This window comes from Tenebrio molitor, chromosome 7 (assembly GCF_963966145.1).
Source record: "Tenebrio molitor chromosome 7, icTenMoli1.1, whole genome shotgun sequence".
Lineage (NCBI taxonomy): Eukaryota > Metazoa > Arthropoda > Insecta > Coleoptera > Tenebrionidae > Tenebrio > Tenebrio molitor.
In genome coordinates, this window is record NC_091052.1 from 12,260,031 (window position 1) to 12,285,818 (window position 25,788).

General features: G+C 44.7%; 5 protein-coding genes and 1 non-coding gene across 11 annotated transcripts in view; 4 read left to right on the forward strand and 2 right to left on the reverse strand.

Annotated features, from left to right (window-relative positions):
* Positions 1–13,314, forward strand: part of Root (ciliary rootlet coiled-coil, rootletin) — a 24,707-nt gene extending 11,393 nt beyond the window's left edge. For 3 of the 5 annotated variants that reach the window (XM_069053475.1, XM_069053473.1, XM_069053474.1), the window contains exons 3-24: positions 3,611–3,688; positions 3,986–4,192; positions 4,252–4,475; positions 4,526–5,102; positions 5,150–5,337; positions 5,389–5,506; positions 5,561–6,095; positions 6,145–6,275; positions 6,323–6,490; positions 6,538–7,285; positions 7,901–8,260; positions 8,312–8,497; positions 8,551–8,795; positions 8,843–9,058; positions 9,111–9,312; positions 10,289–10,392; positions 10,449–10,625; positions 10,680–10,787; positions 10,861–11,040; positions 11,090–11,302; positions 11,363–12,028; positions 12,427–13,314. In XM_069053475.1, the coding sequence (XP_068909576.1) occupies positions 3,641–3,688; positions 3,986–4,192; positions 4,252–4,475; positions 4,526–5,102; positions 5,150–5,337; positions 5,389–5,506; positions 5,561–6,095; positions 6,145–6,275; positions 6,323–6,490; positions 6,538–7,285; positions 7,901–8,260; positions 8,312–8,497; positions 8,551–8,795; positions 8,843–9,058; positions 9,111–9,312; positions 10,289–10,392; positions 10,449–10,625; positions 10,680–10,787; positions 10,861–11,040; positions 11,090–11,302; positions 11,363–12,028; positions 12,427–12,702 (5,877 nt within the window). In that variant the 5' untranslated portion in view covers positions 3,611–3,640 and the 3' untranslated portion in view covers positions 12,703–13,314. Of the gene's footprint in view, positions 1–617; positions 977–3,610; positions 3,689–3,985; positions 4,193–4,251; positions 4,476–4,525; positions 5,103–5,149; positions 5,338–5,388; positions 5,507–5,560; positions 6,096–6,144; positions 6,276–6,322; positions 6,491–6,537; positions 7,286–7,900; positions 8,261–8,311; positions 8,498–8,550; positions 8,796–8,842; positions 9,059–9,110; positions 9,313–10,288; positions 10,393–10,448; positions 10,626–10,679; positions 10,788–10,860; positions 11,041–11,089; positions 11,303–11,362; positions 12,029–12,426 lie in introns of those variants that run through there. The other 2 variants (XM_069053472.1, XM_069053471.1) reach the window with 2 other exon arrangements.
* Positions 13,315–14,985: 1,671 nt separating this feature from the next.
* On the forward strand, positions 14,986–15,067 carry TRNAS-UGA (transfer RNA serine (anticodon UGA)). The gene has a single exon. It is a non-coding gene; the product is annotated as a tRNA-Ser (tRNA).
* Positions 15,068–15,172: 105 nt separating this feature from the next.
* LOC138134430 (periodic tryptophan protein 2 homolog) lies at positions 15,173–18,926 on the reverse strand. The gene is made up of 16 exons (XM_069052697.1): positions 18,770–18,926; positions 18,608–18,720; positions 18,339–18,562; positions 18,107–18,278; positions 17,874–18,057; positions 17,588–17,822; positions 17,363–17,530; positions 17,064–17,316; positions 16,841–17,015; positions 16,475–16,785; positions 16,275–16,422; positions 16,082–16,225; positions 15,848–16,025; positions 15,723–15,797; positions 15,449–15,668; positions 15,173–15,392 (listed from the first exon to the last, which is right to left on the reverse strand). The coding sequence occupies exons 1-16, from the start codon at positions 18,785–18,787 to the stop codon at positions 15,239–15,241; spliced, it is 2,772 nt and encodes a 923-aa protein (XP_068908798.1). The 5' UTR covers positions 18,788–18,926; the 3' UTR covers positions 15,173–15,238.
* A 124-nt stretch (positions 18,927–19,050) lies between these two features.
* On the reverse strand, positions 19,051–22,375 carry Vang (Strabismus domain-containing protein Vang). 2 transcript variants are annotated; one of them, XM_069052699.1, is made up of 3 exons: positions 21,629–21,769; positions 21,388–21,447; positions 19,051–21,328 (listed from the first exon to the last, which is right to left on the reverse strand). In XM_069052699.1, the coding sequence occupies exon 3, from the start codon at positions 21,298–21,300 to the stop codon at positions 19,786–19,788; it is 1,515 nt and encodes a 504-aa protein (XP_068908800.1). In that variant the 5' UTR covers positions 21,301–21,328; positions 21,388–21,447; positions 21,629–21,769; the 3' UTR covers positions 19,051–19,785. The 2 variants fall into 2 exon arrangements, with proteins under 2 accessions (XP_068908800.1, XP_068908799.1); XM_069052698.1 differs by lacking the exon at positions 21,388–21,447 and having other exon boundaries at positions 21,629–22,375.
* A 119-nt stretch (positions 22,376–22,494) lies between these two features.
* Positions 22,495–23,367, forward strand: Pfdn2 (prefoldin 2). Its single transcript, XM_069052701.1, has 2 exons — positions 22,495–22,725; positions 22,884–23,367. The coding sequence occupies exons 1-2, from the start codon at positions 22,577–22,579 to the stop codon at positions 23,173–23,175; spliced, it is 441 nt and encodes a 146-aa protein (XP_068908802.1). The 5' UTR covers positions 22,495–22,576; the 3' UTR covers positions 23,176–23,367.
* A 231-nt stretch (positions 23,368–23,598) lies between these two features.
* Positions 23,599–25,189, forward strand: LOC138134433 (chondroadherin). Its single transcript, XM_069052700.1, has 2 exons — positions 23,599–24,821; positions 24,868–25,189. Exons 1-2 carry the CDS (start codon positions 23,695–23,697, stop codon positions 25,115–25,117), a joined length of 1,377 nt encoding a protein of 458 aa, XP_068908801.1. The 5' UTR covers positions 23,599–23,694; the 3' UTR covers positions 25,118–25,189.
* The last annotated feature ends 599 nt before the right edge of the window (positions 25,190–25,788 follow it).

Sequence of the window (25,788 nt, forward strand, 5' to 3'; positions counted from 1 at the left end):
TCTGTTACTCGTTACAAAGTAGTCGCGAACGCATTCGGACATAATTAGCAGCTTTTATCAAAAATTATCATTATTGTTTGCGTTTGTATTATTTACTGTTTCCATGTCTATTTTTTTTTTTTTGTACATTACTCGGCGATACATTTTTGTCCATTCAAAAACACCAAGATGCATGCCGGTACTCCGACGCATTTTCGATCGATCGGTACGATAACTTTCTTTTGACCTGTCAGCAGCTAATAATAAATGACTCGTATTGTAGTCACCATCGAAAATTCGCACCTCCAATCGGTGCTAAATGTTTAGTTTAGAGACGTCCGTGACTGTAGACCGTTGCACAAAGTGAATGATTTTTTTTTTCTTGTGATTTGACTTCATGCAACGAACGCGAGTACTCGCTTTCGTTTATGCAAATTATTCTATTTAAGTCGTCTTCGGTTTCATTTTCCGTCGCGAACCTATTTCGGTTTCCCGTTCCGATCCTTTCAATTTCTTTGATTTATTCGGCCCAATCACGCTTGTCGGATGGACGAGAGGGCTGCATGAAAGGTGGGTGGGTTTTGGCGGGGGAAGTTATGCAACAGTTTTCTGTTATTAATAATTCGGTTTGTTTATCAATAATTTTTTTCACGACTTTCTACGGCTAGTCTGGGTAGCGGTCTCGCATTCGGTCTTCGTCGCGTTCAGGATTTCGGGTTTTTTAAATTTTGAGAAAATCGTCGTTGCAGCTCTTCGGAAATTGAGCGGGATCAAATAAAACTAGGCCATTCGACGGGTTCATTCTTTCCGTTTTTGAGAAGGGGGGATGTTTGGATGTCTTCAGGTGGGGTCTCGCGCACCTATTTACATCCCTTCTTCGGAAGCTTTGTATTTTGACGATCGCACAACGTCGCGAACTTGCAAACGTGACGCGTCTCCGCCGCCTCCGCGACCACCGCTTCCTGCTGATATCGCTTCAGAACCGGAAATGCCAAGAGTAAGTGAAGGAGTTGATCGAGAGCACCTTTTTTAGTGGACACCCTTGTAGAAAATTTAATATTTATCGAATCTCCTGCTTGTCGCATTTTCGATTTTTTTTTTAATTTCTTGTGCTGTGATAGTGTTTATTTTTTTTAACAGTTAAACATTTTTACCGCTTTGACTCTAGATTCTTGAACAATTTCGTAATTTTTTTCCGTTGATTGTACTAGAAGTAATTGAATAAAACTTCCGAATTAAATGGATTTTTTTTATTTCTCGTTTTGATCCTGGTGATAATACAAAATGCAAAAGTAATGCTCACTAAATTGTGACAATACCGTTTTTATTCCATCGATCGTGTTCAAGTAACTACCCACATTATTTTTGTAATAATCCCAAGGTTAAAAAAATCATTAGATAAAGTATAACGTGTTAGGTTGACTGGATGTGAAACACTCCAAAAATCACGAATGTATATTTTTTTCCTGGTTATCTTGTGCAAATCCTTTTGAGTTGCTCCATCCGGATTTATCTGTTTATTACTTCTCCGTTACAAATTATTGGTTTTTATCGCACGAAGTTTGAGCGTGATTATTCCTATTTCGAGATTAATGTTACGTAAAATTGTTCATAATTGGCTCAACCAAATCTTTGAACAGTTTACAGTCTTTCAGGAAGTATCGTTTTCTTGAGTGAACAATTTTTGTACACGCCTACTCCTCATGATTCTCTGACTTAGACGCACTTCTATGCACGTAGACAGTGCACTATCAAAAATTTCCAATTTGCTCCCAGGCTCGTATCACAATATTTTAATTACTTATTACTCGGGTGAATAACGACGACCAAATATTAGTCAGTTTGGGTCAGTTCTTGTTTTGCTCAGTTTTCAACCATGCATGACACAAAATTCCATGGAAAAAACCCTCTCATTTATTTCTAAAAACCGCTTTCAATCGATCCAACCTCGCCAACCTCATTTGTGCGGAAGGATCCCGAAGGATAAGGTTAGAGTTATCTTCGGTCACTCAAGTCGGAGTCAAAAATCGCACTGATGTGCTATTTTTTCATATCAAAGCAATAAAACCGTTTCTAGTTGCATGTTTACGACAATTAAATGGTAAATAGTGAGTCGAACTTTGTGAACGGAAATCCTTGGAAGACCCCAGTTCTATAAATGAGATGTCCAGACGGCCAAAGTTCATGTTTTAAAACTACAACTGGCACGGGTTTAGAGTCACGTCGCATGAAAAAATTCTTATCTCTTCTTGTGAACGTTTGCATCGTGGCACTGATGCAGTCAATGATCGGCGGACGGAAACGTTGGGATTTCAGTTCGGGAAATCGACGGAAATTCGGGTCTGGGACGCGTCCCAGTTAGTTCGATCGGAATGATCAAACGGAGATTGTAAAATGAAAAAACAAAAATTGGACGCCACTGACCACATTCGAACCACTCCGCGCGAAATAAAATCAATAGTTTTATTTTTCGCGGTGTCAGATTTTTGTCTTCACTCACAAAAATAACAACAATGACGCTGTTCGCTATTTCTAGCTCCGCTCGTGTTAACATTTTTCAGTTGAATCAAGATATTGGGTTGTTGCATTGTAAATAAATTCGTTTGCGCTGCATCGGTGCACGTTATTTGATGAATTCATTTGCACTCGTATTGCCGATTTGTTTGATCACGTCGACGTCTGTTTTGATTATTAATTCGTAGGTAGATAACGACTGAATAATATTTAGGTTTGTTGTTGTGTTTTTAATTTTGTTTGATTGGCATTATCTTACGAAAATTATTTCTGTAAACATATTTATTAAGCGATTAAAAAAATATTATATCGACAATTTGGAACCGAAATCACGTGACCGTTTTGCGATCTTCCAAATATATGATCGAACCGCGATGGATAAGACAAAAGATAATGTTAATTAATCGATTTGGCCCGTCCCAAGTCCAAACGAGCACCCTGTGACACCAATAAAAATTCTTGAGGAAATACTACCAATTAGTAGTACAGGGCATATCAAATTGTCAATCTGTTTATTTCGAATTTTAATTAGCGCTGGAGGAAAAAGTCCACATTATACAATGCGGATCTAAAATTTTCGCTCTTCGTGTTTTTTTTTAACCTAGCGCAATTAAAGTTACGTAACGAGTTTTCCCCCAGTTCCTCTGAAATAAGTTCGAGTAAAACGCATAAAATTCCTGAAACGTCCTCTTCCTGAAAGTCCGCGCGACGACTTCCGACAACACGCAAATGACTCCGCCAGGTACTGAAAACCCTCGCGCTGAATTTCTGTCGGTGTCCCTCGTATTTTCTTAATTCCGCACGCATCCCGTACCCCTCGATGGGTTAACGACCTTGATTGCTCGACCAGGATGCAGATTTTTCGAAACTGCGCGACCCACAAAAACAACACAAGAATTTGCACTCTTGACTCACGCTATCGTCAAAATTTCAGCATCGAGGACATTTTTAACTGTTTACATTTACGATCGCGATTTAATTGCAAATTAACTAATTATCATAGCTGAAGCGATTGTTATCGTTGTTGTCGTTCAAAGATCACTGTGTGTTTTTTTCGAGCACGTCGTGACTAATGACGAGGAGAAAATCGATCGATGAAATTGTCTTTTCGTTGCAGCCACCCGTGAAGAAAATCGAACCGCCCAAGATGGACCGGAGAAGAACACCGATCTACAGACCCAAGTCGAGAACAGACGTGAGTGTCGAGGCGCTGCCTCAAGCGTGTTTTCGTTGTTATCTGCCACAACAAATGGCCTATTGTTGTCGAGGCTCAGTAAAAATACACGCATTATTATTATCACTTAGTAGTAATTGGATAATGATTTCTGGGAAAGCGTTTCAAAGTCCAGGACGACTTAATAAATGGCCTAGGTCGACCTAGACGCTCGAAACGCCACCAACAACATTTTGTACGATTCGTTGCCCAAAGTCCAAATTGAGAAAATGTCAAAAATGCCAATCGAGGTTCGTTTCTGTACTGGTTTTTTTCCAGTCGAGTGTGAGCGGAAGCAGGGCAGATGGTGGTCGGTTGAGAGGAGACGGCGGCGGTGGCAGCAGCGACGAGGACTCCGCCTCCAGACAAAACGTAGACCTCCGGCAGCGTCTCCACGAGGAGGCGTCGATTTACAGGCGGCGTCTCGATACCTATCGACAAGCCCAGCAGGACCAGGCGGCGCTGGTCAGTCGCCTCCAAGCGAAGGTGGTTCCCCGCACAAACAAAACCTTTCCAAAAAGCTCTACCGTTTCCTGTTTCGTCAGGTGTTACAATACAAGCAGAGATGTGCAGACCTCGAGGCCCAAATGCTGGACTACCCCAAACCGTTCGACCAACCGTCGTCTCTCAAACCATCGAGTCTCCATCTCCCGACGTCTCCTCAAGGCACAGCTTTGGAACAAGCCCAACAACACCTGCGAGAACTCCGCGAAGAAAGAATCACAGATCTGGACACGGCTCTCCGACGATTAGACGAAGAAAAACGACGGTAAGTGACGAAACCGAAGGTACGACAAGACTGACGGTTTTATTGTGCAGGAACGAAAAACTAATGCAGCTGAACGTGACCCTGAGGGAACAGCTGGAAGAGTCGCACAACACCAACGAAAGTCTCACCGGAGATTTGCAAAAGCTGACGAACGATTGGGAGGCGTTGAGAGAAGAAATGATCATCAAGGAAGACGAATGGAAAGACGAAGAACAAGCGTTTAACGATTATTACAGTACCGAGCATAACAGATTGTTGAATTTGTGGAGGGACGTGGTGTCGGTGAAGCGCTTGTTTATGGACATTCAATCGACCACCGAGAGAGACCTCAACAGTTTGAAGAGCGAGGTCAACAGTTTGGGAAAAGAAATGATGACGGCGTGCTGCAGGATGGACACCAATATTTTCACGGACACGGTTTTGGGCGTGAGAAAGAGCGATCGAGCGAAAAATCTCGTGATTGATTTATGTTTTTTGCAGGGGAAGGAAAGATATTTGCATCAGCAGGAATTGAGCGACTTGAAACACGAACTCGACACCATGAAAATCCAACATGACACTTGCCAGACGGAGATCAAGATGAAGGAAGAGCGGATACAGCAGTTGGTCAAGGACGCACAGACCTTGGTAAGTTCAAGTTTGAGGCGAGTTTCGTATTGATGTTGTGAATTTAGGAGGAGCGTTGCGCCGAATCCGAGCACAATTTGTCGCAAATGATGAAGATGCAGGAGGAGATCGACATCCTTCAGGGGGCCCTTCGAGACATCGCCCACGCTTTGATCCAAGACGCTGAAACGAAAGATCCGGAATTGATACCGACCACACACGTACACCTCAGTGCTTCCACACCTGTGCCCCAGAAGTGAGTGAGAGAAACGATAGGGATTAATAAAAATTAAATTTCCACGTTTAGATCGCCAAAACGAGGCTTGTTGCGTAGTATGGCCTCTCCTGCGGCTTTCGCCGAAAGCACGATATCAGCAGTACAGGCGGCTCTCCACAAGTACCAGTCGATGATACATGAACTACAGGTGAGACGGTGTCTGGGGAGTGAACTGGGTGGTCACCAGAGGGCGTGTTTTCAGGTGAAGCTCCAATCGAATAGGGAGCAACTTTTGCTAGTTCGCAAACAGTTCGACAATTCGGAAGAGAACGTGGGCGGCTTAGAAAACCGGGTTAAAGAACTGGTGGCACAGCTCGACGCTTGTCGCACACAATGTTCGCAACTCGCCCAGGACAAGGAGTACCTTCAGAAGTCTTTGGACACGCTGAAGACCGAAAAGAACGCTCTGGACCGTCACCGGATCGAAATAAACGCACTGGTGGAAACGCTGAACGCCGATTACGACAAGCTGCAGAAGAACAACAACAAGTTGCAGAAAGAAGTGGACGGTCTTCAAGACGAGAGAATATTTCTGCAGACCGAGATCGAGCGGTTGAATCAAGAAGCCAGCATCAGGGAGATCAATCTGAGGGGTGAGGAAGAGAGGTGCAGCAGAATCAGAGAGGAGTTGCTCACGACGAGAGAAGAATTGCACAAGATGTATCTGTCGCACGACATGCTGGAACAGCAGAAAGCTGAAGCGGAAAATTTGATCAGCAGTCTGGAAAAATCCAAGGGTATGATGTGAGGATTGTGGAAGAGTTGCGGATTGATTTGTGATTTCAGGAGATTGCGAAATGGAACTGGAGAGAATTTTGGGCGAGAGAACCAACGTACACGACTCTCTGATGAAGAAAGAGAACATCGCGGCAAATCTAGAGAGTGATAAAAAGAAGTTGTTGGAGGATTTGAAAAAGGTGTGTGTGGTAAAGTGTGTTAAAAGTTTTAATTTGAGAAATTTTAGGTCGAAGATGAGAAATTAGCTCTGCAGATGCAATCCAACGATCAACAAAACGATATCCAGTCTTTGAGGAAAGAGTTGTTGCAAGCGGAACAGCAGAGATTGGATCTGGAGTCCGACAAGATTTCGCTCTCCGAGAAATGTAAATTTTTGGAGATCGACAAAGGAAAGGTGAAGTTTCGAGATCGTTTCGAATTTGTTTTGATGAGCAGTTTTAGATCGAGATGGAGTTGAATCAAGTGACGAGGGAAAGAAACGATTTAAGTAACCAATTGACAGTTCTGGGTCGCAAAAAGGACGCTCTGAACGACGAACTGGTCCGCACCAGACAGAGACTGGAACAAGCGAACGAAACCAACGCCCGAGTGAATAGAAACTTGGAAGATCTGGTGAGAGAGTGCGAAGAGAAACAGTGCGCTCTGGATTCGCTGGATAAGGACATGCAAAGACTCCAAGAACAACTCGCGGGGATCCGTTCGGAAAAGGAGGCGCTTGAGGCGATCCTCTTCGACACCCAGACAAATCTGGAAGCTTCGGAAGCGAAAAAATTCCAACTGGAAACCGAGCAACAAGAGCTGCTGGTCAAGCAGGAACAGCTCAAAGCTCAGATCGCTCGTCTGACCAAAGATCTGGAAAGGTCCGAGAAGCGCTGTATAGAAGTGAAAAACAGTCTAACGCAACAGTCCGGAAACAAAGAGATGGAGTTCAAGCAGACGATCGAGAAGCTAAAGGCACAGAACGAGGACAACACGAAGAAACTGATCGACGAAAGAGAGAAAATTCGATCGACTCTGGAGAAGCGGATGCAGCAGTCTCTGCATCAGTTGACGAACGAGAAAGATGCGGAGATTCAACAGCTGTTGGACAGGATAGAGTCCCTGCAGAGTCACATAGAGAACATGGTGCAGCAGCACGAAGAGTTGATGCTGAGGGCGGAGAACGACAAGCAGAAGGCGTTGCTCATCGGTAAAATTGTTTTTTTTTTCTACAAGAATTTTTTGCAAAAAATAAAGAGTAAGTGGTTTTGCGCGGCTTTCTCTTGGAAATGCGCCGAAAATTTTAATGTCCGTGTGAAAACACCAATTTGGGTGATTTGTGGGAAGAGGTGGAGTAATTGGCCGCAGGCCAAAACAGTGGTTTTTATCGGTTTAACTGTCGTCCCACCGAAAACGAGTTATTTAAATGAGAATTAAATAAGTGGCTACTTTGCATTCGCATGTTCGAGATTTTTGTGAGCGTTGATTCGGTTTTCACTTTATGAATGATGCCGTTTTTACGTTTCGTTCAGTGTTGTCTTGACCGTCGTCGCGTGTCTATCGATTTCGATCTCGCCAAATGTATTTTTAAAGAATAGTCTAAATAACGCTGATTTCATTGATTAAAATAGCACCATCAGCATGATATCATCCTCACGTTTTGGGAAATGACATGTTTCTAAAATTACCGTCGCATAAATAATACATTTTTATCATAGCAAACTACATATTTGCTCGGCAGATGCGACTTAAAAATTGACAAAACGACGTTAAATTGAATCCACAAACACGACCGGTATTTAAACAAATGTTGTTTGCACGAAAGCGCATCATGATCAACAAGCGCTGCAGGACCGTCTGGAGGATGCGCGAAGGGAGCTGAACAATGAAAGAGAAACACTAGAACGGCTGAAAAGGGAGGCGAACGGACGCTTCGAGAAGGACCGCACCAACATAAACCAGCTCAAGGAGGAACTGAACAAGTACAGGACCAGGTTGGAGGAGAGCAAGACGCGAGGCGAAGAAGAAAGGATTAAGTTGGAGCAGAGGATCGAAGAAGTCAAGATCGAAAGGGACGGTCTGCAGACGGAAGTGGAGAATCTCAAGGTGCAACTGAACTTGAGCGAAGACAAAAGTGAAAGCATCAACAACCAACTGCACGAGACCATCAGGAAGTTGAAAGAAGGTACCGGTTAAAATGTCGTCGAGCGGAATCTGAAAGTGTGATTTTTTCTAGCCGAGAACAATTCCGAGAGTCTCAGGAAGGAAATCACGGATGTCAGGAGGTTGTTGGCAGACAGCAACTTCGAGAAGGAGAAGTACCACAACACGAACAAGGAGCTGAGGGATCACGTGAAGAAAATCGAGGGTGAGAAGAGAGAGCAGAATCGACAACTGGAAGAGGCGTTCCAGAAGATCACGAGTAAGATATGGGGTTTGTTTCGTGGGGTCTAGTTAATGAAGGTGTTCGTGCAGGTCTAGACGACGTGAAGCTCTCGATAGAGACCGAGAAGACTCGGCTGCAGAACCAGATAAGAGAGTTGGAGAAGGAACAGTTGCAGTCGGAGCACAAGGCGCAGTCCATTTATGAGGACCTTCAGAGAACTCAGGCGGCCAACACCCAACAACAAGCCGAAGAAAAGGAGTTGCAGACTCGTCTCTTGAACGAAGTCGAGGAGCGCGAACGCGCCCACCAAGAGATCCACCAGCTTAAGAAACAGGTGAGTCGGTTTTAACGTAGCGGTGCACGACTGACGTCCGATTGAAGATGGCCGAGCTGGACCGAAACCTGGAACAAACCCGACAAGAACTGAGCCGAACGAGATCGCACAGCGCGCAGCTGGAAGAACAGTGGCACGCCCGAGAGCAAGACTTGCTGGTGCACTTGGAAGACAGCAGAGCCAGAGAGAAACGTCTCGAGGATCAGAAGCACAACTTGGAGGTGTGTCTGGTGGACGCGACCCAGCAAATCCAGGAGCTGAAGGTAGGCGGTGGGGTTCTGATTTGACGGGGTCACGTACCTTGGTGTTTTACAGGCGAAACTGGGAGGCGCGGAGGGTCGCGTCAGGGCGCTGGAGGCTCAGCTGGCCCAGTTGGAGGCGTCGAAGAGGGACGTCGAACAGAAACTCTTCAGCGTGGTCTCGACGCTCAGGAGGATCGCCGGGGTGCAGCTGGACGGGTCCGTCAACATGCCCTACAGATTGTTGAGTCCTTCGCGGAGGTGGAGTCCGGCACGAGGTACGACGGCTAAAACAAAAACGCAAAATATTTAACTTACACATTAGCACATCTTGTCATCGGACCACTAAACATTGTGTTTATTCGACGAACAAGGAACCGAACACTTTGGAATTTATTCTAAAATCAGACTTTGACGAATACTAATCTCGTCCGAACGTTTTCCCTGAAATGTCATTTTAAACAAAATGGGCGTTTCGTCGAAAAATGACAGACAAAACTATGGACAAATGAACCGTCACCACCGACAGCGACGCTTTACATTTTTATAATCTAGTAGTCGGCGCGGAAACTGCTACCAACTCAAGAGTAAAAAAGTTACTACATAATGTTAAATTAGTTAATTATGTTTTAATTTTATTTTGAATATTTTTGAGTTATTCGTTACAAAAAATATTGCACGTAACTTCTGCATGAAGAAATTTCCCGCGTGATCACTTTGTTTGCAGCACGACCACATTCGTTAGGTAATATTCTGCATTGCTTTGTCAAATTTATGGATTTGTTGTTCGGCCTGGACACATTTTAATGGCGCTGTCGGCGTCTTGTCAAAATTGTTTCAAATTAGCGCATTTTGTCACCGAACCATTAAACTCAACGAACAAGAGAACGGAAGACTTTGGAATTAATTCTAAAATCGGACTTTGACGACACCTAGCCTCGTCGGAACGTTTTCGCCGAAATGTCGCTTTTTTGGCAAACGTTTCAAACATTTTTGTGGCAATTTATTTTTATTGCCATTATCAATTCGCTCTTCGACTCGACAGACTTCAGAGTTGTGCAAAAAACGTGTCGCGCATTAATAATGTGACCGTGTAGGCGACCAGACCTGAAAATGACATTAAAAACCGTACAATTATGAGGCATAATTTTATCAGCGGAAAACGTTATCACAATAAACCACTTATCTAATTATTTATGTTTGATAATCACGTCGGGTTTATTATTCCAAAATGCAAAATGTTTATTATTCGAGGGCACGATGACGGAAGAGACGGCGCCGTCGACGTAGACCCAGAAGTCGTGCGTAAAGGAGTTCGTAACTTGATGCAACAAGTGGCGCAGATCGAGCGCGAAAGAGTAAGTCTGTCTACTAGATGGGAAGCGAGCGAGTGGTTGAACCGATTCTATTTTAGGACGACTACAAAACACAAGTGGCGACCGTGAAGAAGCAGTTGCACGAGGCGCACGAGAGCCAGAGCAAAGGCGACAGCAAGTTGAACAAAGTTTTGCAGAGTCTGAGGGGTTTGCAGGACGAGAAGGGCAGTCTGGAGGCGAAGTTGAGCCAGAAGAGTGTGGAGTTGCAGTCGCAGGTGCGTCTGTAAGTCGCGCTTAGACTGGACGGGCCGTTCATTTTGTTTGTTTAGAGCGCGGCGTTGAAGAAAAAAACGGAAGAGAATCAGCAGATGAGGGATAAAATCGTGTCGTTGGAACTGTCCGTCAGCAGCGGACATGAAGAACGACTACAGTGCGAGGTAATGATCGCCGATAATGTGTTTTTATTTGTCGAGATCATGATAAGATTTTTGATCGAGGAGTGTGATTTAGGATAAAATTGAAAAGATGAAAATGGCGCTGTCGCGGCTCGAAGCGGAGAAGAGGGCACTGCAAGAAGAACTGGGCAGGACCGAGAGCCGATCCGCCAAGCTGGAGCTCCAGAGGATGTCGACGGAGGGCGACTTGCAGAGGCTGCAGATGATGCTGCAAGAGAAAGACGCCACGATTCAAGTAGGATTTATCGCCAGATCTGCACTCGTATCTTATCTCGTGTTTGCAGAAATTGCAGGAAAAGTGTGACCACCAGAGTCGCACGCTCGCGAGCTTGGAGGAGAGGTGCATGTCGCTCAAGTCCACGATCGACCAGTTGAACATGTCGCTGGAGAAGGCGTCGATCAGCGAGAACGAGTTGAGGTCGGAAATGCAGACTCTTCAGCGGTCGCTTTTGGAGGTGACGTCTTCGTCCCAGTCGGGGGCGGAAAAATTGAAACAAGTACGAGATCATCAAATAGGAGAATGGGAGATGTTTTTATTGTTGAGTGTCGTTTTGCAGCTTCAAAAGTCGCTGGCCAACAGCGAAAACGAACGTCGAGTGCTGTCGGAGCGTTTCGAGAGCACCCAACAAAACTTGGCCGAGATGCGACGCAACAATCAAATCCTCCAGGACCAAGTGTCCAGGTTGAACAACGAACTGGCGAACAACGAAGTCCAACGTTCCGGTTTGGAATCGCAACTCCGTCTGGCCCAATGGCCGGCGGACACCGCCATAGGATCGCACCAGGAGGAGGAGCTGCACAGACAGTTGCAGTCGGTGCAGAGAGAAAGGAACGAGCTGAGGGGCAAAGTGGACTCGCTGAATAACAAAGTGCGACAGCTGGAGGCCGAGAAGAGGAGCTACGAGAGGTCCACGCCCAAAGCGGCCGCCAGGAGCAAGTCGTTCGAGAGACCGGAGAAGTACGAGACCGATTCGGGAATTACCGAATTGGAGAGGTACGAACAGGAGAATAGGGAGTTGCGACACAAGATCGCGCATCTCGAGGAGGAACTCGCCGAAAAGGAATCGGAGCTGTTGAGGGTGAGGAGCCAGAGGCCGGGATTGGACGCGAAGTTCGACAGGGCCGAGATCGAGAGGTACAGAGCGGCGCAGCTCCAAGCGGAGAGGTTGCTGGAGGCGAGGGAGCAGAGTCACAGGCAGCAAGTGGCGCGGTTAGAGAATCAGGTACAAACGAATCGGATATTTTTTTGCGGAAAATATGCCACGTGAAACGTAAAAGTCGAGTCGTAGATTGATACATACGATTTTTGTCGTCACGTGTTGTGATAAAAATAGGCCACGACATCTGGCGCGTGCTTTTTCGCTTGTGACAATTCGTGACAACACAGAATTTTTAAAGAGGATAAATTTTTATATTGTATGAATAAAAAAAATAGCTTTTTTAAGTTTACGGATGTGTTCTTTTGCCTGAAGAAATCAGGGTGGCGCTGTCGGCGCTTTGTCAAAATTACACCTAACCCAACTTATGCGAAATCATGACAATATACACTCGAGTCGCCGTTTAACGAGATTTTTTGTTGATCGTCAATTGGAAAATACATAATTGTTGATGTTTTTGACAGATCACATTGTTGAGGGAACAACTGAACCAAGAGATCAAGCGGCGCCAGCAGTACGTGTTGAGGAGCACGAAGGCGGGGCGCGAGATGCAACAGTTGAGACAAGCCTTGGGCGATTCCTTGCGGACGGTCTCGCAAGATCCATCTCTGGACGCTCTGCTGCTGGAGCACGAGGCGCGAAAGTTGGACAACACGCTTTCGAACACCGCCAGTTTGCCCCCAGGTCTTAGTCTACCATCGTCTTCTTACCGGAGGTCCGCCACTCCGCAACCTAAGTAGTTCGGTTTTAGTTGAATTTTTTTCTTTCAATCGACATCGTTACCAGGGAAGTATACAACAAGATGTTTGCACTTTTATACCAAAGAACTGTACTTATAATTTGGGTCCGTTGTGGACATACACTGCCATTTTTTATAATTTGCTCAATAAATCTAGATCGCAACGGAATGGAATAATAACAAGTAGATGAGTGTAGAGGATGCTTTCGCAATCGAGTCAGGTTGACGTTTTTACAAATTAGATCACCGAGTCTCGAGGAGTTTTGGTAATGTGACTCAAAAAAGTGTTCAAAATTAATTAGTCTTAACACATAGATAACACTACTTTAGTAGAGAATGTAACGACTAATAGACGTACTTAAATCTGTAACGAGTACTTAAAGTAACCGTCCATTTTTGTTTTTGGCAGTGTCGAGAGTCACGTGTCGCAATGACATACATGTTTGCCGGTTGTTTGTGCAACTCACGAGTGCCCTGTATCGTTTCGGCGACCGTCACTCTCGAGCTGTTAAATATTTTCCGTCCAGTTTAATGAATTTTGTGTATTTTGTAACGACTATTGTGTTAGGTGACATAGGTTTACTCATTGCTTAAATAAATTATTAGAAGAGAACTGTTTTTTCTTCGATTACCTTCACGAATTCCACGTTACGGTCCTGTCCATCAAGAGAAAAACGAATGAAATCTTTTTCTGGTATTACGAATTACGAATAATAATACATCATTTAATTATTAATGTAGGGGCTATGATGCGAGTGCGAGAGACAGCACACAAAAATAATAATAATACTGATACTAATCAAAATAACACATCACACATCAGACTTGATGCAGTGTCAGGATGTCGTATTTGGTAATTGCCAATAAATGAAATAATTGGGTGAAACTGAACATTACATTAACAATGGTGTCATGGCGGCTTGTGTCGTGGATCGAGGTGATCATGGTCTGCACATCTATCACAGGCTTACCTCCTGTAAAATAATAAAATGGGGTGGTGATGGTGAGTAACCAATTCGCTGAGAGTATTGTGCAAGCATAACCATCACGTATTTACAATAACAAATCAACACCATCTCAAATATGGTATGTACCATCATAAAGTCAACCTCAACTATTGGGTGATTCAAAATGATTGTGGCCAAGTATGACAACTATGTACGAAAATCTATGTGGCAACTGTGTGGATGAGGTAGAGTTGTCATTTGTACCTATGACATTTCATAGCGTGCATTTGATTTTTTTGATATCATTACAGCTTGATTTGACAGTTTTCAAAATTGCGCGACTATGAACTGTCAAAGAAATATCAACTCTACGTCTACCCTACCCAAACAGTTGCTACATAAATTTTCGTACATAGTTGCCATACTTGGCCACAATCATTTTGAATCACCCAATACTACATATTAGGTACTCTAATTCATTATCAATTAACATTAACCAATTGAGCTCTGTCCAGGGTTAGGGGAAAGAATAGGGTTCACACACTTCACACAGAACCCTCAAGGACTCAGTCCTCATCTCATAAACAACTGTAATCAAATGAGGCGCCCTGATTCCTGTCAACGACATGTCGGGACTCAATCCCTCAATCATATCAAAATTCGCAATCTCATCAACTGTCATCATGACTTGAATCAAGTTAACAACATGATCATCCTCAATGGGGAAAACAACATTCTCAATTAATTATAACTCACGAGCAGTCCTAATCTCAGTCAGCGACTCTCAATTAATTATTAATCACGAGCGGTCCTGATCTCAGTCAGCAACCCTCAATTACTTATAAATCACAAGCAGTCCTGATCCCAGTCAGCGACCCCCAGCAACCCCCAATTAATTATAAAACATTTAAAGATTCACAATACTAATTGTACATATTTAGTAATTTAGTTATGGCCATAATCGTTATCAAAACAATTATTGAAATAGGTAAACTCACCACAACACCAACAGAAACAGGTCACTCAGTGATACACACACCTTATTGAATACACTTTTCCACAACAACCAACTTTTGCAAAAAAATGGGTTGAAAATATAAACAGCGATCCAGTTTTGTTTAAGCACAACTAGATACTTATTTCAAACTCATGAACGCTTTCTTAACAAAGAGTTCTAATAAATATGACTCACGTAACGTGTAGCGTCTTAAAAACTATTAAAGAAAAAATCATGGTCACATATTGCGTCGTCCTTCATTAAAATAAGAATAAAGTTATAAAAATGTAAGGGAGTATTCGTTTAGCTTTCCACACTGCGTAACTCCCATTTATATGGAGCTGCGGTGTCCGAGTGGTTAAGGAGATGGACTTGAAATCCATTGGGTTCTGCCCGCACAGGTTCGAATCCTGTCCGCAGCGTGAACTTTTTTTTTAATTTTGAAAACAAAATTCCGCACCGCTTCAATAAAAACACATAAAAAAAAGACATTTTTTATATAGGGTGAATAAAACACCGTTCTTATTAAAAAAAAAATGTATTATTCAGAATTTTTATGTACAGGGGAACAATTTAAAAATGTCTTAATAAAATCAATCGGACTCCATGTAGATGTCGTTTTCGCTTCCGCTCGAGGCATCCTCGGAATCCGATTCGACATCCATCTTATTCAGCATCTTCGTCTTTTTAGCGACCATATCGCCCAATTTCATAACATACTGTATCGTATATTTGTTAAACTCGCATCTACAATAAACATCACACAACAAATTGCAAAAAAAAATAATACAAAAAACACCCACATCTTCGAAACTTGGTCGTATTTCCGCACCAAACTCTTCTCCAAAGCTAACAAGTATGCCATGTTTTTTCGTGGGGCGATCTTCGGACCGTGAACGCTCAACAAACACCGCGTCCAAATGAGATAATACTCCAAGTGCCTCGAACTGTCCAACGCACTCGAAACGATAACTAAAAGCCTGTGGACGTACTGCTCGCTCAAACTCGACACGATCAGTTCCACTTAAATCCTTCCGTCAAAATTTACACGAACACCCTGTAGCCTAATCTACTTACCGTCCTTGACCGGGATATTTTCCATCACCTCCTGGATCAAGTTCGCTTCGTTCAACTTCATCGCCATGGTGAGAGCTGCAAAGAACTCCTCCAAAAACAATACCCACGATGCTGCAACAACTCACCGTTGAGGTGATCTCCGTCTCTGATCGAGTTTTTCACCGCTTCCGGCGTGATCCCTATCTGCAGGTCCCACGGGTCGAAGATCAGGCCCGAAGAGAGCGAATACACCAGGAGACCTTCGGTGGTGGCCGCCGCCCATTGCTGTCCCGTGGGCGAAAATTGCAAAGAGAAAACTCGTACCTGCGACGAAAAATATTTCAATTGGTTCCGTAAAGAGAACAAGTGAAGGACAGTACTTCCGGTTTTACAGTCCTGCCAGCCATGTCCCCCTTTTTCACCCCCGGCAACTTAAGAACCACGTTACCCCCTTCCCTCTCGTCCCGCTCTTCCACCAGAGCGATGTTACCGAACTCGTTCATCTTCCTCCGATTGATGAAATCCTAAAAATCAATTTTAGCCAAAGCGACGAAACTGCAACGATCAGCTCACGTCGACGGCGTCCAGAGACCTGTTCTGGGTGATCTCGAATTTTTTCACGATCAACGACTCGGCAACGTTGTAAATGCAGACGTTCTTCGACTGACCACCTGCCAGCAAGTAGGCGCCGTCAGCCGAGTAACACAGACTGGTAAAAGCTCTGCAAACATCAAGTTCAACACGAAACTTCCCCGACACCTCGACGAACATACTTGGCCTGAAGCGACTTCCTCGCCGTGACCAGATCCGCGTCGGACCTTCCGCTCCCCAGATCGTTCCGCCCTTCGATGCTCGTCACTTGCACCGACGTCTTCACGTCGAAGATCAAAATCTGGCCGTCGAGAGTGGCCGCAGCGACCTCTTTACCGTCAGGTTTGAACTGCACGCACAGACCGTCGCTCATCAGTTCTATCGTCTCGTGGGCGGACCCCTTCTCGATGGCGTCCCAGATCCGCAAGGTCTTGTCCCAAGAGACCGACGCCAGACAGGTGCTAGTCACGCTGGGGCTGAACGTGAGACTCGTCTGGAAAACAACACACAACTGAAAAACCTGAGACTCTTCGGGAAGGTTTTCTTACGACTGGGCCTTCGTGGCCGCTCAAAATCTCCAAGAGCCGGCCGGTCTTGATCGACCAGAGGAAGATCTCGAAGACGTCTTGGCCGCCGGCGGCTACGAACTCGCCGCTGCTGTCCACCGACACCGAAGCGAACTGGACGGGTCTCGGCGAAGCGAAAGTCCGGAAATTGCGGTACCTGCGACGCAAACAAATCAAAACGCGAATCGCACGGATCGGGACGTACCTCAGGACATCATAGGCGCGCACAGTTCCGTCCAAAGACGCCGACACCAGAAACTTCTTAGTTCCGCTGAACGCCACCGCGGTGACGGCGCTCGAGTGTTCGCCGAAGGTGACGAAGCAGAACCCCGAGTGCACGTTCCACAGTTTTACTTTGCCGTCTTCACCCCCCGTGGCCAACAGCTGTCCGTCGACGGAGTAACACACGCAGCTCATATTGTTGGAGTGACTTTGCTGTTTCAAGCGGTAGATTTCACCTGAAAACTCATTTCTCAAAGCTGCTAAAATATTATTGTGCATTACTTTGCCACTCCCAGACGAGCAACTGGCCGAGACCACCGCACCCCAAGCCGATCCAGTCTCCAGTGGAGTTGAGACAAACCGAAGATATCTTTTGTTCGGAGATGGATAAAGAGTGGATCAAGTTGACGTCGGGGAGTTCGTGGATAAAGAAGGCGCCGTTCGAGAAACCTAACAAAATTTTTAAAAATAAAAATGTCTTCGTCTTCGAGGATGTCGCCGACGAACCTGTGACTAAAACTTTTGTTTTGTTGTGGTATGCGGCGCACGTGAGAACCGCTCGTTTGTCGTCTTTTCTCGCCTCGTCTGCCAAATAGTGACGTGCCAGTCTCTTGTAGAAGAACTTGTCGTTTTTGACTTCTTCGCTTTTGTCTTCGGTGAGAGCGGCCGCGAGGCCTTCTTCCGTAGGCTCCACAGCTTTGGTCTCGTCAACGTCGTCCTCCTCCAGTTCGTCAGTTTGTTTCTAAAAAAAACAAATCAACAAATCGTCGCTCATTTATTACCCCTCACGCACCTTTTTCTTCTTTGGCGGCGCTTTATCCCAAGGAATTAGTTTATCAGGATCTACGCTGCACTCCCACACGCACGCTTGTCCGTTCTTACTGATCGTGGTGATGTCGTAGGTGTGCTCCTCAAAAAAACAACCGACGATGGAGTCGGTATGGTTCCCCAAAGAATATATCCGGAAATTGCTCCACCTGCAACAACCCCTGTCACATCAATTTTCCAATTGTTTGTTGCACTCACTTCTCGAGAGGATAGAGCTTTGCGGCCATGTCTTTCGACCCCACGGCTAAAATCCTCGAATCGAAGGACCAATCGAGACAAGTCGTCTCGTCGTAAGCCCCGTGGAACACCCGCTCCATTATGAACGCATTGTATTCACCGGACAACGGACCCGGCGCTTTGAACACGAAAACTGCAATTCAATCCACAGATACTTCACAAACTTCGACCGATATATCATTCCGCTCCTTACCGTTATTTTCTTTGCACACGGCGAAGTGTTTACCATCCGGACTGAATTTCACGGCGCGCACCTTCCGTTTAAACCTGTACCTGTGCACGACCGTCTGGGAAATCAAACTGATCCAGTGGGCTTCACCTTCTTCGTTGATCGCAATTAGGGAGCAACCGTCCGGACTTAGGGCTAGCGCGGTGTAATTGTATCTACTCTCGACAGGTAGAGTTACAACTTTGTCGCTAAAAATCATCGGGTGAGACGAGTCGACGAGAACTTATTCTTACTTTTTTAAATCGAAGATGCTGAGCCTGTTTCCGACGGGGCTGATCACGGAGTTGCCGTCGGGGGTGAAGAGGAGGTCTCCTTTGCGGTACACCGTCCCGAGGAGATTGTTAAACTTAAAAAGAACAAGTCCTAATAGTTACAAGATGAAATAATTTACTCACTTTGTAAGAAAACTTCATGTTGCGCTCTGTAAATCGCACGTTTTTGATAAATCACTTCGCACGTGCGTTGCACATAACCTCAAAACTGTACACAAACAAATAACAAAATGTCAAAAATGTGAGAGGGGCTATGGGAGGGGATGATTGGTGCTGACCCCTACCGAGTGATTTCATCTGAATTTAAAATAGGCACTAAAACGTCATTTCATATTTTATTGTTTCGTAATTTTCTTTTCACAAAGAAACGGACGAAAGGTTTGGTGTGATGGTAAAAAATAACGTAAAAATTAGTACATTTATTAACACACTTTCACAGATCGGTGTACATACATCAAGAGTTATTATAAAAAAAAGCTACATTTAATGTCATTATTTTTAGAATACTGATTCTTTGAGTTAAGCTAGTACGGAAAGGTCTTGAGATTGCACCGACGTACATTTCGTTAAAAAAATTCCAACATATTAGGCACCGATAGTCCGAAACTTTGGAAACAACTCTAGCCCCCAGAATTATTTAAGAACTGGTACGTGTCTACGAGTTAAAACTTCACGATTGGTCTTTAAATGACAACAGTAATGTACCATAACTACGATAAGTACAGTCTACGAGAGTCTTGTATGTATATACATTATATAAAAATGACTTTTTTCGCCAAGTTAAGTAACTGTCTTAAGGGTATTATACGTTGTGCTTCAATTTACACTTTGTGCACTAAAATAAAATTCACGCGAAAAATAAATACGAGTATTTGATTGAGCGGAAAATAATGAGAGTTTCTAAGATTATTGCAAACAAAAAATATCACAATTCAATAAATATCTGTCAAAAAAGATATTGCTGGTCGCTTATAATAATCGTTTTTACAAAAATACAAAAAGAGTAATAATTTTTCTAGTGTTACGAGTTAATAGCAGAGCCACCGCCCGTTCCATGCACTATACCGTTTTGAAACACCATTTTACAAGAAATACTAAATCGATATGTAAGCCTAGATCAGTCGATCGTAAACTATTGGTCATACGGAAGTCTCCGAATTCAACCTCAACACGAACTTGTTGCTCTTGGGGTCGACCACCTCTTCCGTGATGTTAAAATGCGGGAACTTCTTGACGGTGCACAAGAGCGAGATGTCGTTTTGTCTCAGCTGAAAACTCGTGTTGTCCCCTAGGGGCCTGGTGAGCAACTCTTCGCAGATCAGAGCCCACGTCTGCACCTCCTTTAGCTCTTTTTCGTTCTGGAGCACCGGCTCGCTGACCAAATATTGCTCGAGGAAGGCTTTCGGCGTGAGGTCGTTGCTCAAGCAGTTCGCCAGGTGGACCAAGATCGACTCGACGGAGTGTCTCGGCTGTTGCCTCGTCACTCTGAGGTACTTCTGCAGGGCTCGCGCCATCGAGGGAAAGATCGCTTGGGCCGCCTCGTGGGGGTCCATCGGGATCGCAGGCACTTGGTCGTTGTGTAAGCGTTTGATGTGCGTGAAGGCTTCTTCGGCGGCAGTGATCAGTCTCGCCCTCCGCTTCTTCACTCTCCTCTCGTACTCGTGCTCTTCGTAGAAGCGCTCGTTGTGGCTGGAGTCGCGCCTTCTGGCGTGCGCCGCCAGCATGGCCCTTGACTGGGACTGCTGCAATGAAGTGTTGTTCACTCCGTCCACTTCGTAAAACTTAAAACTAGACGAATTCTTCCGCGACTTGGACACCGGGATCCTCTCCAAGTACGGATTGTAGATGGGGAATTCGGTGTAGTACTTTTCCAACACCCAAACGGCGGCTCTCTGTATGCTGAGTTGACCGATTCCGAAGGCTCTGCTGGCGCCATCTGGGCTCCGCACGATCTTTATGTAGTACATCGGCTGCAGATGTCTTATTTCCACGAGGACCACGGCTAAGTAGTGTACGAAGAGGAGAGTGTCCGTCAGACTTGACGCGTAAGCCACTAGAGCTTTGTAGTCTACCGTTTCTTCGGGAGTGGTGGCGGCCCTCGCCGTTTCGGTCACTTGTACGATGTAAAACAACCAATAGGCGAAACTGCAGACCAGAACGAAAGCCAGGACGGCCGCTCTGAAGAGGAAAAACCGCGGAAGGGTCGCGTGGGGTTTTCTCAGAAAAACCGCCCACGCTCCCACCGCCAGGATCGCCATCTTGAAGGCCAGCGAGACCAGCTGACCTTTGCATTCGGCGCCGCAGGCCAACAGTTTAGTGGTGTCGGCGAGTCCCAATCGCGACGACAGCGCAGGAAAGAATCCCAATTTTGGCAACACCACCATCGCCAAGGGACTCAAGAAGGCCACTATGGACAGAACGTAGGTCAGAACGGTTCCCATGTACCGCTGGCAGACGAAGGAGAGACCCGTGTCAGGTTCTCCAGGCCAGTTGCTCACGTCTTCCGTCGACTGAGACTGTTCCGACGTGTTGCCGGTGATGGCGGTCGTGTTCTCCCCCCAGTTGTCGTCCTGGGGGAGGATCTGCACTTCGATCACCTCCTGACCGTCGCGGTTGTCCGGGGTGAGGGTGACGGCGGTCTGGAAGGGGGCCATGTCGTCGTTCTTCCGGGACTTATTGCTCCTATAAAAATTCAGATCACAAAGTAATCACTAAGACATCAACAGATACATTTCAACAACCTCAAGCCCTGCCAACAACCAGTCACACCAAATTCCGAAAAAGTCTACCGCCAGAGGGCGCTAGTCACAGACCCACCATAAGCCCACCAAGATGCATTGAATACCAAATAAATCAGAACAGAAACAAATCCAAATTAATTATTTTATTATACGTCAGACATAAGCGGCCAAGCGGCGTGCAAATCGCACCACTTCCCATTCAAATATCGATTTGGAATCGACGTCTGTGCGAGATACCCACCTGGTGCTCCTGTGGGAGTGCTGTCTGTAATTGTTTCTGTCGCGGTGGCCTCTGGAACGTCTGGATCTCGAACTGTTTTCGGATTTTATGGATTCAGTCTCCATATCTCGGGCAGTTTCGTTTCCCATGAATCGCGGATAAAATCGTGCGTATTTACATAAAAAACTGTCATGAGGGATCTTTTACCGACACTTCTCTCCAGTAATTTTCCCGTGAATAAATTCCGAAGATTGCAAGTTCAATGACTCTTCAGAAACGCCGATGACATTTTGTAAACATGTCTTTCTATAAAAAAAATTCCAACAATTTCCGTTAGTTGAAGCCTTCAGGCCCTTCTGGGTTTGCATTATTGGTAATCCATTGTCGTTTTGACTATTTCTTTGACGTTGTTTCTGTTATTCTGTCGTAATTATATCGAATTAGTTGGACCCTAGTTGGCGGCTTCTCGGCGGTTTTTTCTAATAAATGTGGAGCATTTTACCGAACAAAAAACATCGCGCACCCACCGATTTACACTCACTAATTCGAACGCTTCCACTGAGCACTCGATTAGAGCGTTTTCGCGTAAATTTGTCGAAAATTTATTAAAAAACAAACCCGATTTATATGAATTGTAAACGCCTACGTTTGGGAGCAATTTAATTGCCCCATAAATTATAGTTTCAACATGGCTACCGTACAAACCAAAAGCACTAAATAGAGCACCAGTTGGAAACATCATTTTTCCTCGACTTTCGCGGACCGGCGCCTCATCAATAAAATAAAAAACCACGCCGCCGTTCGTATCGAACCAAAAATGCACGAAAACCGGACCGCTGGCCCGATTTGCGAATTGCATCGGCTGAACTTGGGGACTTTCGTTCCGTCAGGATGGCCGTTTGTCAATTGGGTCACGTGACCATGACACTGTGACATTTCTTGATTTTCCGAAATTAATGTTTACCAAAAATGGCAAGTGACTCGAAAAAACAAGAACGCAAATCGTCGAAGGGTCCCTCACCGGAAGAAATCCTCAACGGATTTCAGGCCCTCAGGGCCGAGCAGCGCAACCTCTCGTCGAAACTGACGGAATTTGAGGCCGAATCCAACGAACACAAGTAAGTTTTCGTGGGGGTTCTGCCGCCGCCGGCGCGTCCCGGAGCCCCTCGAACCGCACGTCCAGTGCAAACCGGCGTAAATGCCGACGTGCGGTGCTCGATTTCTCCCTAATTCAGAATTTGAGGGTGGATTGTCGTACATAACCTCACTTTTACAGGATGGTAATCGCCACACTGCAGAACGTCAACGAGGACCGGCGGTGCTTCAGACTGGTAGGGGGTGTCTTGACCGAACGAAAAGTGAAAGACGTCCTGCCCGCTTTGATCTCGAATATGGAAAAATTGAAGGAGCTGATCGAAAAACTCAAGGAGCAAATACAAAAGAAGGGAGTGGAGATCAACGAGTACAGGGAAAAATACAACATCAGCTTCAGAGGACTGGACAATCCCAATCCCAAGCAGGAGGAGCAAGTGACGTCAGAGACCAGAGGAAATGTTCTAGTGTCTTAATTGTATGCGCGTTTTCGATTAACAGGCGATAAGCTAAAGAATCTAAGTTTTGTAGGTTAATTATTTATCCTTTTGTATCCTAACCAATTAAACCGCTGTCTGCATTTATCAGATTAATGGTTTTTAATATTACATATTGTGTTGCTAAACTGTGCAAATTTAACAAGAATTTTAAATATAATTTTATCAATTTATCAATCTCTCATTTACTCTGAAAAGTGATAAACAACACTGTAAACCAAAAGGTTGTATTATGTAAAGTTAAGTGATTAAACGTTTTACAATGAAATTTTTTTCATTTTAAAATTGCATTTTTTATCTGGACGGAATTATGTCGGACGGCAAATAAGTTTTTATTAGGTAAACAGATAACAGATAAACGTTAAATTATTACAAATGGCTTATTTACACTTCATATCAGAACGGTAAGGCAATCGTTCAATTGTGATAAAACAATGATAAGTCATAGCTTTATTAATCAGCAAAAATAATCAAGTCCACAAGTCTAAGTGTAAGAAAATGTCGAAAATATTTGTTGTGGTCGTTGCTACGGTGGTCATACTCAGTGGAGAAGCGGTAGAACAGTTATGTTCAGTGAAAAAGGGTAGCAATGCGTGCATCTGTAAACGAATCACCGACAAACAGAACTCGATCGTGACGGAGGCGGATTGTGGCAGGATAGATTTAGAAACGTTTCCTGATCAAGCTCAGCTGGTGCAAGATTTGAATTTTTTGGACTTGTCTCACAACAACATCGCAAATCTGGACCCTCAGACCAAGTTTTCAAGTGTCACTCTGCAAACCTTGGACCTATCCTACAATCGCATCACCTCCGTTGGTGACGGATTCTTCACGTCGATACCCAACCTGAGAAAATTAATTTTGCGCCACAACGACATCACCGTTCTGGACGACGACAACGTTTTCCCAACCCCCAAACTGCTGTACCTAGATTTGAGTTTCAACAACATCAAGACGCTCCGCGCCAACATTTTCGCCCCACTCGTCCAACTCCAAGTTTTAGATTTGAGCTACAACAACGCGTCTCTCGGAGAGTGGTTGGCGGAAACTCCCAACTCTTTGAGGGTCAGCTTGGGCATCAACCCGAACATCTCCACATTGAGGCTGGACAACATTGGTTTGAAGGACCTCCACAACGTGAGTTTCAACGACTACGCGAACCTGAAACACTTGTCTTTGGCCGACAACCACTTCACGGAGGTCCCGCGAGTCCCGTACTCGGTGGAGTACCTCGACTTGTCGGGTTCCGGCATCGAGGTCCTCCAAGCCAAAGAGCTGAGCTACCACTCGCTCAAAATCTTGAAACTCGAACGGATGAAGATGCTCCATAGCGTGCACCACTACGCCTTCTACAACCTGCAAGCTCTCGAAGATCTATCGCTCAAGAATTGCCACAACTTAAAGGAGTTCAACGAGTTGGTCTTCGGCTTGATCCGCAGGAACACCACTTTGGCTTTGAGACGCCTGTCCTTGTCGGGAAACGGTTTGCAAACATTGAATTCTACTTACAGGTTCCTCTTCAACAACCTCGACTTCATCGACTTGACCGACAACCCTTGGAAGTGCGACTGCGACCTGCTGTGGCTGCAAGAATTTGACAATCTGTACAGGATCGACAACGTCAGGTGAGCGCAAATTGTGACACTTCTTCGTCATGATCTCTGCTTTCAGGTGTTCATCTCCGTTTTATCTGAGTTCGAAGAATTTGTTCGACATCGTCGACGAAGACGTCCCGAGTTGTTACCCACAAAAGTACGGCAAAAAGTCCCACCGTGTCCTGATCGCGACGCTAATTCTGTTGGTCCTGATCTTGTCCTCCCTGGTTGCCTATTTGATTTATTACACCCCCAATTGGTACGGAAAGAGGTCGCGAGGAGTCGGCCCCCAATCTCCGTACAGCGCGACGCCCACACAGGAATAATCCATTTTTTCCGGATGATATTTGCTGAGTTTTTGAAATTGTTTGTATGAATAAAATCGTGCTTATACATAATTCCGCTGGTGTATCAGAAGCCCCGGTCAATCGTTTTGAATATAAATGGGACAAAGCGATTACCATCCACCCTTCCCCATTGTGTTTTTCTGCATCGACGACTTCTGTCTATGCACACAAAATCTAACAGAGCGAAAAATAATTGATAACTATTTTATATCGATTCATTATTTGGATTTGTTTCAGATGCAGGCCCGACGCGAATTTAAATTTTTATCGATGTCAATTAAATTTAACAAAAACGGTACACCAAATCGGACCGATCGACTGCGATTGACGCGTTTAAAAAATTATTTCAACTTATCACCTCCACTAAAAATTGTATTTTCACCTGAAACATCTACAAATAAAATTTAAAATCAAAATATAAATTTAAATATACGAAGCGGCTATAAAAGAACGCTTAAAAGAATAAGTAGGTGTAGGTATGTACAAAAAAAGTCTGTTTTTTAATCAAAGAACCACAACACCGCAATTTACACCTAAAATAGAGCTGACAACATTGTACACTTTTGACCAAGGGTGAAAAATTTCATCATATAGAAATTGAGGTTATTAGAGATATTAGAAGCGCAGCATGTTAATAAAGTTAACAATAA